General features: G+C 39.7%; 1 protein-coding gene across 1 annotated transcript in view; it reads left to right on the top strand.

Moving 5' to 3' along the window:
* The first annotated feature begins 258 nt into the window (after positions 1–258).
* The window catches only part of ACE (angiotensin I converting enzyme), a 47701-nt gene continuing 34671 nt past the window's right edge, over positions 259–13288 (top strand). The window contains exon 1 of the mRNA XM_063459355.1: positions 259–805. Within this exon, the coding sequence (XP_063315425.1) occupies positions 548–805 (258 nt within the window). The 5' untranslated portion in view covers positions 259–547. The remainder of the gene's footprint in view (positions 806–13288) is intronic.

Raw genomic sequence — 13288 nt, 5'->3', positions numbered from 1 at the left:
AATGCAAACAGATTTTGTGGAAGTAAGTAGTGACACACTGTAGGTTAAGCGGCAGAGCTCAGGAGGATTGTGTGCACAGCAGACCTCTGTGCTAGGTGTATGGGTGGGGAGTTCTGTATACAGGGGGGTAAGTGTCGGATCTCAGAATAAGTGTGCAGTGTGAGAATTGCAAGAACCCTGCACACAGAGGAAGATTAGCAGAGTGTAACAGAATTCTCAAACAGGGCAGCATATGGCTATCGGAGCTGTGCTCAGTGCTGTCTGGCTCTGCAGCGAAGGGGTTAAGGAGATGTGTGCTGAGCTAGTGAGGGAGGAGAGAGGGAGCAGCAGTCTCCATCAGGAGGTAGAGATGTTTGAAGGACTTTGGAGTCTCCCTGGCTGGGCTCTCTGTCCCAGTGAATTGTGACAAGGCTAGCAGAATGAAGAGGGACAGGCTGTGTCTTATCTCTTCGAGGAGGTAGCAGCAGAGGGCTGGCTCTTTCCTTTCCTTATAAAGATCCTGTAGCCCTACTCTTGAGTCTCTCACTCTGACAGGGGGAGGGGGGAGATGAAGGTGAATCGGAGACCACCCGTAAAACTGTGGACCACAATGATGATGACCATAGCTCTCATTGGGCTCTTCCTGGTGTCTTCCACTTCAGCCCTGAAAGCCGAATACCTGCCTGGTATCTACACTGGCGATGAAGCAGGAGCACTGACATTTGCCTCGGACTACAACACCACAGCAGAGAAAGTCATTTATTTGAGCACAGAAGCCAGCTGGAACTATAACACTAATTTAACGGATCACAACAGAGAACTCCAGGTAAGGAGAGGTCATGAGGGGTATACAGCTGTGACTTGGAATGCTTATCCAAAAATACAAAGAAAGAATCTAAAAGAACACAAATCACACATTTGAAACACGGTTTTCTTTCTGTATCCATGGACAGTGCAAATTTCGAAAAGGTGGATACATCATTAATGGCTAAGAGTCAGCACTGCAGCTGCTGTGCATCATGGATGGCTGAGAGTGATAGGAAACCATCCACAACAGCTGTAGTGCCACTGGTAGCCATCACTGATCTATCCATGGTGCATTAGAGCCTGTCTCTGGAACAGCTGTGAAATACAATTCTTAGCATGCACAGCCAGCAAGAGAGCAGAATTCTCACTTAACCACTGGAAAGGAAGCTTCCTCAAGAATGCTCTCCAGAAAGCAAATAACACATCTGGTATGTCTGTTAAAGATTCAGATCCCCAGGATGATCACATATGTGCAGAGTGGAAGTGCTTTTACTCAATGTAGGATGACCTGCTTGGCTGGCCAAGAGTGGGTCCCTACCTAGTTCGATAGATGGATGGATATGTTTAAGGAAGGATACGTGTAAGCGTGTCTGACATTGTACTTGACTTCGAGTAGTTAGTTTAATATTTAGGGTCACATTGTGTATACATATGTCCTCTTCTTTTTGTACTAAAACATCCTCTGTCATTGCACAACTCCCATCAGTCACATCCAGAGACTAAATAAAATGTTAGGAACATGCAAGCCAGCAACTTCTGTCCAATACTGCTTAGATTTTTTTGCTTTAAGGTAGATTATAGCTAAATACAAAACTAATAATTTTTTTATAGAATAAAGAAACATCTTTTGTTAATTTAGCAAATGTCAGAAATGATAGTTTTTTTTTTTTTTAAATCAAAATAAATAAAATACGCCTTACCATGTTCAAGAAGAATGCAACAAAAGGGCTTATTGATCTCCCAATATGCAAGCATATATAAACTACAGACACTGCCTTGTACAAGGTGTTTTGTGCAAAAATGATTTTTTATTTATTTTTTTGGTAGTTTTGCAAACCTAAAAAACAATAAAATAATAATTCTGTTAAGAATGCATGACCAGCTTGAAGAGAATTTTTTTTTTTTGCCTACAGTAAATGTTCCCCATTTACACATGGATTCCAGTCACACGACAGGGTTGCTTGGTGTTACAATGTGTCATGGTGTCAATCAGGTGGATTGTGTGTTCTAAAACCACAGGAAAGGAAGGGTAGGACATTTCTGATTTGTTCTTCATTCAAGTGACTGATGCGTGCATTGCTCTGGGCCATGTGAATCTGTTCCATAGACACACATTCATACACCATTAGCCACAGCCATCGGTTAGATGTCTTGCACAATGTCGAACGTACAAATGTTATTAGATTCTCAGCTATGTTTATAGGACTGGTCTTGTATATGGAATTAAAAATATTTACCATGACTGCAGCTGGCGCTTATTTGTCCCAACAAACTTCTATGAGAAATGGAGCATTACACATTCCTGCTAAATTTTAAAAAGTTGGAATGTGACCCTTTACTAAAACCTTTTTATATTTGGCAGTACCCCCTGTTATTACCTGAACTCCTGCTGCCTTCGTTAAAGCAAGTGCTTATGTTTTCTAACTAATCCCAAAGGAAGTCATGTTTGCCATAGCTCAATGTTACACAGAGTAACTGCTCAGATTCCAAAAGAAACAACAAGCTTATAATACGGTAATAATAATAATAAAAAAAAAAAATCCTATTGTATAGAAATATATATCTAGAATTTCACATAGTTTTTCTGAGTATCAGTGATGCATATCCTAAATCAGGCATTGGCAACCTTTGGCACTCCAGATGTTTTAGACTACACCTTTTATGATGCTTTGCCAGCATTATGGGTGCAACAGCATTATGGGGGATGTAGTGCAAAACATCTGGAGTGCCAAAAGTTACCTGCCTCTGTTAAAGTGTTTGACTGTTGAAATTGCTAACAAGTGTTTCATAAAGACATTGCTAAAGTAGTTATATGGATTCTCTCTGATGTCACAAGTTCAGCAAAGGACCCCGGTCATTGAGTGCGCATCCAATGTGCTATCATGGGGACTAAGTCCAACAATAAAGCTAAGCAGCGTGATATTCCGGGCTTGGAAGCCTGTCACGCACAGATTATATTGCATTATTCTCAAAAACACTTTGTAACATCCTACATACATATAAGTTTGAAGCACTTCTAATTTTGCAACAAACTAGGACAAAAAATCCTTCTTGACTCCAGAATGGCAGTCAGATTAATTCTTGGATCAAGCAGCTATTACCCTACATTGAAAAATTATATCCTTGAATATACTGTTTTTGCAAGTATGCATCTAGTAGCTGTTTGAACATCTGTGCAGACTCTGATAAAACCACTTCTTCAGGCAGAGAATTCCACATCCTTGTTCTTACAGTAAAAAAAAAAAAAAAACCTTTTCTTTGCCTTAGACGAAATCTTTCTTCCAGTCTAAACACATGACCTCGTGTAAAGCAAGAAATGATTCATATCTAACTTAGAGTAATTTTACATAGAATAGAATATAACATTTTAGATTATATTACACACATATATACATAAAATTCAATAAGCTTTCAACACGTAAAGAGAAAAAAGAAGCCCTTTATGTTATATAGCCGACATTAACAAGCTCGGCCATTTAGTGAAAGTGTGTAATGTGATCTGAAGAACAAACAAATTTCAGATCAAATACACACACAATATATAATATATATATATATATTAATTATTATTATTATTATTATTTTTAATTTTTTTTAAGGAACACCCATGACCAGTTTACTCCCTGACATTATGGGGTCATGAGTGTCTTACCTTCAAGAGTTAAAGGACCACTATAGGCACCCAGAACACTTCAGTCTGGGTGCCTGGTCCAGCTAGGGTTTATCCCTTTTTTTTTTTTTTATAAACATAGCTGTTTCAAAGAAACTGCTATGTTTATACTGAGGGTTAATCCAGCTTCTAGAGCCTCTAGTGGCTGTCTCATTGACAGCCGCTAGAGACGCTTGCGTGCTTCTCACTGTGAAAATCACAGTGAGAAGACTCCAGCGTCCATAGGAAAGCATTGCAAATGCTTTCCTATGAACTGGCTGAATGCGCGCGCGGCTCCTGCCGCGCATGCGCATTCAGTCGATGATGTCGCTAGGAAGGAGGAGAGGAGGAGGAGGAGGAAAGCTCCCCGCCCGGCGCTGGAGAAAGGTAAGATTTTAACCCCTTCCTCTCTCCAGAGCCCGGCGGGAGGGGGACCCTGAGGGTGGGGGCACCCTCAGGGCACTATAGTGCCAGGAAAACAAGTATGTTTTCCTGGCACTATAGTGGTCCTTTAAACCAGTTATGAGAGAAATAGTACATACTAGGTTTCAAAATAGGAGACCAGTGATGTGATAATAGCTGCCTGACTAAACCTCCTACTGCAGAGGCAGAAAGGAAGTAAGCTAAGGGGCAGCAGTGTTGGGCACCTTTGCCCCAAATGATTAGTTAAACAAAGTAACATCTGGACACCCTGACCCTCACAACTTCAATGAGCTGAAGTTGTTATCAGGGTGGGATTGTTACTTTCATGTCAGTGGAAGGAAAAGTAAAATCATAACTTCTACTCATGGGTGCCTTTAGGGTGAGGAAGACTATTTACAAGCCCTGTACAATATAAAACATTACACAACCTAAATAATATAGGATATAACACACAGCAGCAGATACACTAAGTCGGAATGCACAGACACCAAAATGAAAAAGTATTTATGAGATTCAGATATATGCAAATTAGATGCAAATTTCTGAATGCTTAAACTGTCTAACATTCTCACAACAATTCTAAAAGAGAGACGTTACTGCTGGTATCACTGTCAGAAATCCCTTACAAAAGGGAATTTGAATAATTTTGTTAAAGGAACACTCCAAGAACCATAACCACTACCAAGCTATGGTGGCTATTGTGTGAGTTGTATCCTGACAGCCCTCAAAATAGTCAAACCATTTGGTTTCACTTCTTACCTGCGTTCTGCCTAAGCAGGAAGTGAGAACTGACAGCTCCTGCTAGGAGCCTCCATTAGCTCTTCTGAACTAACCAACTGAGACGGTGAGAAAGGGGATTTCACTTACAGCCGAAGTTCTTTACAGTAAGAATAATAAAGATGTGGAATTCTCTGCCTAAAGAGGTTGCATTATCAGATTCTGTAGATAAATAAAAGGCTTGGATGCTTTTTTTGCATAAACAGAATACTCAAGGATATGATTGATGATATGCAAGAAAAAAGATTGTTGATCCAAGGAGAAACCGGATTGCCATTATGGAGTCAAGAAGGCTTTTTTCCCTTTTTATGGCATAATTGAAAATGGCTACAACTGTGTCTCCCCCCCCCCCCCCCCCAAAAATGTGGCTTGCCTGAGTGACACTAATTTCCCCAGTCCCTCAAAAGAGTGCTGATTGGAGGGGATATTGGCAAGATATAGACAGTCAAAGCGCACTGATAGTCAGGGGGAGTCCTCTTCTCCGGATTCATGAGGACTCCTTTCTGGTGGCCCAGCTAAACTTCCCCTGATGATTACTTGGGCTGGGTACATCCAATCCGGGTGCTTTTTAGTCATGTTGCTCAGGTGAATAAGCCCTGTCTGGGAATAGATCAGTTGTCAATCTACTGTTGGAAAAAAATCATATTTTGGGATTAATGTTGTAAGACGCCATGTTCTCTGGAAGTTAATACAGTCATTCCCAGTTAATGGAGTTATCCCCCCAGACACAGGGAGGGAACCTGTTGTGACTAGTGATGACCTCCGTTGTCATTATTTCTATAAATATGTGCATGTTGCCCTAATAAAGTGTCACCAAGTGTGGTCTGGTGATTTGGGAAAGGGCTATAGAAACTTTAGGTCTTTTTTTTAATGGAAATTTTACGGAGGTACTCAGCCAAAGTACTGGAGCTCCATCAGAGGAGACATCAAGTTAATGCCATTGATGTAATTGCCTCTGTCCCTGCCATATGTGGACAGACGAAGGCCATTTGAACAGAGGCAGGAAAGCCCTATGGTATATATTGTCTTATATATATATATACATATACATACACACACACACACACACACATTGATAAGTACTTTGTAGGCCAGATTTGAAGTGTGACCCTAAATTATACAGGGAGATGGTGCAAGGACCGGGCAGAGGGGCAGGTTTAGAATTTGCATGTATTAAGGATTGTAATAGATAGATTAAGATAGAGCATTAAATTCACAGCACAAAGATATGCATAAAACCATATACAAATTGCAAGAAAATAAAATGTATTCACTTTAGGAGGGGGTGCACACGTAGTTCCCCCACTTATTTTAGTAAGAGTTCTTGAGAACCCCAAATTTTGCTGTAACGATTCATTAATTAAATATGCTAATTTAGAGGAGTATGGTATTAATGGAGTGTGGTTCCTTTTTAAAATTTGCCATTTATTAAACTTCCTGCCCTCGAGCTGCCTTGACCAAAATCTGGACAACTCAGATAGACACGGCAGGCCTTCCTGGCACAAGGGAGATTACCCAGCTAAAGAAGGCAATTAAAAGTCTGAAAAGCTTATACACTATCCAGCTGCAGGAGAAATGGGACAAAAACACAATAAATAAACTGCAGCCGCAAGAGGAAACAACCTGATTTTACTGAGTAGTGAGCTAACGAGCTGTAATCAGCAGAACGCAATGGTGATTAAGCACTAATTGGATGGCAGAGCATGCAAAGCTGTTGTAGGAAAGATAGGGCGACGGTAGAGAAATGTCTCGCTCTGGGGTGGGATTAGAGAATGCAGATGTTAACTTTGGTATTTGTATACAACTGCTTCAGAGTCTTTAGGACTACCAACCTCCATGGCAGATAACAAATCCACAGACGTAGGGTTTTTTCATATTTATCAATTCGTATATGGAGTATTTTAAGCTAAAAGCAATTTCCTTAATTAGATCTATCCAATTGGTAAGATGTATATATTTTAGTTTTAAAAATTAGAGTCATTTAAACAAAGCGTTACATTTAATTTAGACTATAAATTCAGCTAACCAAAGCGCTGACAAATGTAGTTGTATATTGTTTTTTATTAAATTGTTTTCAGCTTATATTTCAAATCCAGTAACACAGGCAGCAGAAATTAGATTAAAACACTGTAAATCTCAGATACTAAAACAGCACAAATTAGTCACTTCAATGAAATTATGGGTGAGGTCTCCATAAATTGTGGTGCCCCAAACATTACCGGTCAATGTGTAGACCTCATAATGAAGAAATCTAACTTCCTTGTTATCTGTCTAAATTCTAGTACCACGCGAGTCTGCTTACTTAGAATTCAGACCACCAAGGTGGAGGACACGTGGCAGTGTTACTCTACACCCTTATTGTACCAACAAATCAGTACCTTAGGTTAATAAGGAGACATGATAGCCTTCTCTATCGAAACAGTACAGAAAGCAGGTGAAGGTTTATCGCAAAATTGAGCAGTGGACATCATGAAAGCATAAATTTCAAGGAAAAGGACATAATTTTATAATGGTATTTAAGAGGTGGAGCTCTGACCCTTGCACAGGCTTTGGTGGAAGGAGCACCCATGGCTCTACCTTCCTATTATCTAGCTTCGCAATGATCTGAGAAACCACCACCATTTTACGTGACATATGATGGGCATTTACATGCCATACAAGTACCTACTAGAATTGACATAGTTTTCAAAAGAGGAACATGCACCATGGCATGTGCATGAGCTACCATATCCATTTTCATTCATACAAAAACATGAATGATGCTATTGGACAGGCGACTGACAGCCATATTACAGCTTTTATTGATTTGCCCCAGCAGTTTCATTAATGAGATTTTGTGAATAAAATCAATACCGTTCTACATGAACTTCTAATGAGAAAGAATTTGTGGGACAGGCACAGCACTAGTAATAGCAAAAAAGGGCAAGATTAGCTGAGAATTCTCAACCACATCGTGATCTCTAAATATTTTGATGTGCGTGACTTTTTTCAAAATGCTTAAGAAATAAAAAAGCAAAATACAGAGGGAACAAAATAGGGCTAGAGATTCTTTATTACTATGGAAACAGCAACTTTCTTAACACTGCCTCCTCTAGATTGTTGGGACGTATACATATGTATATGTGCGAACACACACACGCAAACACCAAAACAAAAATACAAAAAACACGGAATTGCCTATTTTGTCATCCATACATTTGACAGTTCCACTTAAACTGCGATTAGTTAGATGGAGCATAAATTGTAGCTTTTACTATTTTTAAACTGTACAACCTGCCACAAATTACATTAAGTGGGCCTGTCTTTGGCACAGCATTTCACTTTATGTGAATTCAAGTCTTGTTGAACCATTAGAATAAGAGGTTTCAATGCTGTGGTGGGAGTGAAAGTGATTGGAACAGGAAGATACCGAACTCCAAACGTCTTTTAAATGGTTTATTGCTGTGGAATTTAATTATAGAATGCAAGGAACGCTATTGGATCATAATTTCAAGCCACGCCTACTTAACCTTTTATATATCAAGACTACACCTAACACATTGCCATGCAATGCACTCCTCTCAGACACGTGTAGTATTGAGTCATATGGGTATCATACCTCCATGCATTTAAAATGAAGAGAGAGGGGAACTTTAATTTTTGGGGTTGTTAGTCGGCGGGGCTATTATCAGAAATTTGAGACGCGTCTATGCAACAAAAATGTAATTCAGCACAAGAACAATATATCTGATTTCTAAAAACACATTTATTGTAGCTTTAAAAGATATCGCTCGGAATAATATTTCTGTGGAGCTCTGCTATGCACTAAGACACACCCAACAATATAGAGCTCCTAGAAGAAAGGGACACTAGGACTGAAGAGAGGGAGAAAGGGATATGGCCCAAAAGATGGAAAGTCCCTCCTAAATAAGGACATTTGGGAGGTATAGTGCATCAATGAATAGGTCAGTCACAACATACTTATTGAAAGATCTACCCAAAGCTGCACTGTCATGTCGAACTTGCCTTTCTTTAATCGCTTCCTCTTCTCTCAGGATCTGTTCTCTGTTTCTTACTGTCTGCTCTAGTTTTCTTTAAAGCAGAAGACAAAGTAGGGACTGATTTGTCTTATGGAGGTTTCCTACACCTGACCATCTCTGACCAGCGGAGGAGCAAAGTGTGCTTCGTTTCTTGTTGTCAGAGACATTTTCACACAATTCTTACCTTTCCTCTGTGATCTCGCGATGCTTCCGGTCAGTATTCCCGAATGTCCTGTCATTCAGACAGAATGCCAGGGAAACCACTGAATTTCATCCTAACAGAATGAGAACAGTTTCTCCATGCATGTTAGGACAGAATTCGGGACTTTGTTCGGATCGGAATTTCGTTCGAACGAAGGAAACTCCGATTCTATTCGTGCCACGGCTGCATCTTGCAGCCGCTTAGTAGAAAACTTCCTAATTCCCACTGTATTAGGGAGCTATATACCAAAAGGCTGAAAGACCTAAATTGGCATTTAAGACAACTTTACTAATACCAATTAAAAATTTGTAATTATTAGTAATTAATCTGCCCCTACTCACTATATCGCAAGTAGGGGTACGTCTAGTAAAAAGTGAGCTGCCAGTGGAGCCACTGGCTGCTCACTGTTTAGTAGACATGCCCCTACTTGCGGCATAGTGAGTAGGGGCATTTGGGAGATTTCAATCTCCCTTATGCAGGTCATATGACCCCCATATAGTGAGGGAGGACATGGGGGGCTTAGGAAGTGGCAGGGAGCACTTCTCCCTGCCGCTTTTATTTTTAAATTTTACAAGGAAAGAGCTGGGAGCCGGTAGCTCCCTTCTTGTAATAAACTAAATGAACGAACGAACAAACGAACACCGATATTCGGTGTTTGTTTGTTCATCTGACATTTCTATTCATTAATTCATCTTTCTGACGAATGAATAGATGAAATTCCTGTTCGCATGCCCGAGTGTTTAACTGGGCATGTGCTGAATTTCACAGCGCTAACTAGTGTGGGCAGATTACGTGTCCCACAGAGACTTCATCTACCCACACAGATAGCGGCGCCCAGGACCTAGGTCCGTGCACAAAATAAAGATAAAAAAATAGGTAAGCTGGGAAGCTTAGGGGTATTTCGGGGACAATTAGATGTAGTGGAGTCGGGAGAGGGGTTAAAAATAAAACTGGTTTTGGCCATGACAGTGCCACTTTAAAGGTGCAATTTAGGCATCATAAGGCACCATAACAACTTTATCTCAATGGAGTTGTTATGGTGCCAGTAGGCCCCTGGATGCATTCTTACCTTTAGGGGGTTAAACCGTTTTAAAACGGTTTAACCCCGAAGTTGCCTCTAGTGCCGATCTCAACTTCCCCCCGGTGGCATCTGTCTTCTGAAATTACAGATTCAGGAAGCACAGAGTGCCACCAGGCAGGGGCACTGCTGATTGGCTGAGAGCCTTCAGCTTACGCTCTCAGCCAATCAGTGACTCCCCATTCACAAAACTGCCTCGGAAAGAAATTTACCTTTTCCAAACCAGTTTTGTGAAGGTGGAGAAACTGATCAGTCAGCTGACCACTCTCAGCCAATCAGCAGTAATGGGCTACAAATGATGTTGTCGGAGGTGGGCGTACAACTCCGATAGCAAAGTGTTTTATCTCTGTACATGCAATGTTCCATACTGAAATGCTGTACTTGCAAACTCCAAGCACATGACCACTTCAAAATCAGTGAAGTGGTCATGGCACTTGGAGTAGACCTTTAACAGGAAAAAGCTGAACTTGACTGATGTCTTTTTTTTTTTTTTACTTGTATTACGATGTAATGGTTACTGATGGAACTGTATACAATCTAAGCAAAGTTCAAGGCCACTACTAGTGTGTTTTGTTGTGGTTTTGTTTATATATTACACATGGCAACTGTAGTTTGGAATTAACAAGAAAAATATGGATCATGAATGATTTAAAGTATATTCTGATGTATAAAGCTGCACAAACCTTTTTGTGTTTGTTCGTTTGCGGATAGACATGTATAGGTGATAACGAACACCTAGAACGACTTATTTACATACATTATTTGTGTGTATAGAGATCTTGTAGAAAACAAACTTATGTTAACTTTAGTATTTTAAATAGACTTTTCATAGTGTTTATTTTTGTGAACCTTTTTTGCTATAGGGCACATTCTACTTATAAACACATTTGGTTCACATAGATAACGTCCCAGCTCTATCTGATTTGCCTCCACCCATGCCAATTCCTATGTATGACACAATGTAGAACATTGTGATACAAATATCACTGCAATGTTGTAAAAGTTGAACAACAACCATAATACCACCCCTGGGACATCCTGGTGATTTTACTAGTTTAGCATGAGGTTTGTTCCACTTTTTGTCAACTCTGAGCTATAAACACACTGGGGAAAGTGTGCTCGGCAGTGACAACTGCGCCATTTGTGGGTATACCGATACAGCATGTGTGTGAGAGTAAGGAGATCGTGTTAGTGCGAGTGTATGAGACAGTTTGCACAATTAACAATCTGTGTGTGAGAAAGTATATATATATATATATATATATATATATATATATTTTTATTTTTTATTTTTTTTTTATAGATGGTAATAAGGTATGTACTTGAGTGGCTTGTTAGTGAGAAAGCTGACTGGCTCTTCACTTTTAGTCCAGGCTCCTAGATTGCATTAGGGAGATCTAAAGGTAGGCAATCTTGTTAGTGCCTTGTAAAGTAATACTTTGCCTGGCTTAATTTATAGGATCAAATAGTTAAACGTAAACAAAAAAAAAGTATTAGTAATACAAATTGGTATTACTAACACTTTAATGTCCCTGTCCCTAGCTTTAGAGGTCCAATTTAAACAAAAAAAAAAAAAAAGATTTGTACTTACCTTTTTCAAATGCAGAAGTTCTCTTGGTGTGCCTTACCTATCCTGCTCCCATGACATCATGGATGAGGCCTCCTCTGTGCAATGCTCTTCATAGAGGAACATTGGGGACCAGATGCAAATAGCATTATGGATAGTTACGAATCTTGGGTGAGGTGGGACATTTATGTTCCAACATTCTATTGAATTTAATGGATCTGCAAAAGTGTCAGTTGTACCATGTACAGTGGGATGCTGATAATCTTATTACAGAATTTGAAAACATACCGTAGATAAACTGTCATTTATAAGCTGTGGTTCCTCCCTTCTTAGTGGGTTGTGTGTTACGTACAGATAGGATTATCGTGACAGGTACCTTACTCAAGTAACAATGCAAGATAGATCATCCTCGTTAAATACAAAACATGACCTAATCTGCATCCCAGCATCAACAATCTAGAAGGTTAACGATTTATATAACGATATATATATATTCTTTTATTTCTGGAAATGTTCCCCAACATATATTATATTAGACATCTCTATGGTCTACAGTAAACTGAAAAAAAACAAAAAAAAAAAACAACAAACAGCCTTATTAGACAAAACCAGCAGGTTCTATTGTTCCTATTTTGACCTGCAGTCACAAGAGCAAATGCCATTGTAGCATCATTTACAAGTAATGGTGGTAGTATGAAAAGTACTCAGATGAACTATACAACCTCAATGATGAGATGTTTGGCCAATTTTATATGCATATTTTTGGGATAATTATGTGTATTTGTATACGACTGTCATCAATAAAAAATTACTTTTGTATGTGTGGTGACTTAGACACGAGGGACGCCACCCTACTGGGACAAAACTTTAGGCAGACATGACAAAACGTATGCTTTGAAGCAGAGATGTCACTTGTGTGTGTGTGTGTGTGTGTGTGTCTGTGTGCCTGGGATCTGATATCTGGGTTTTTATGTGTATGTGTGTCTTGGATCTGGGATCTGTTTGTGTGTGTGTGTGTGTGTGTGTGTGTGATCTGGTATCTGTGCTTTTATGTGTGTGTATATGTGCCTGGGATCTGTTCTCTGTGTGTATTTGTGTGTCTGGGATCTGGTATCTGTGTTTGTGTGTGTGCCTGAGATCTGGTGTGTTTTTATGAAATTAGGTAATTGTGTGTGTGTGTGTGTATAGATATATATATATATATATATAACAAGTTTGAGGGGGTCCTTATAACCTCCTAGATATTAAGCTCTGGAATCAACCTTGTTCACGAATTCTCAATTTTTTATAGCGCAGAGGTTATGGTTCTGCTTAACTGCCGTGTCACTATTAACATACAGTATTCGTATTCATACAGTACAGTTTTCCTGTAAAGATTAGGGAAAAGTGCAAGCACATTTGCCTATGCATACAACTGTGGCTGCCCATCATCCCCAGGCAAGCAAAGCCAGGATGAGGGCAATGGTTTTACAGTATCTCCAGCAAGTGATGTTATATCAGGACCCATTCCATAAGGTGTTAGATGTATCAAGCTGCAGCCAGGATCTTTAAGTATGTGAAGTTACAG

Source organism: Pelobates fuscus, chromosome 6, assembly GCF_036172605.1.
Source record: "Pelobates fuscus isolate aPelFus1 chromosome 6, aPelFus1.pri, whole genome shotgun sequence".
NCBI classification, from domain to species: domain Eukaryota; kingdom Metazoa; phylum Chordata; class Amphibia; order Anura; family Pelobatidae; genus Pelobates; species Pelobates fuscus.
This window is presented reverse-complemented; position numbering and strand designations above follow the sequence as displayed.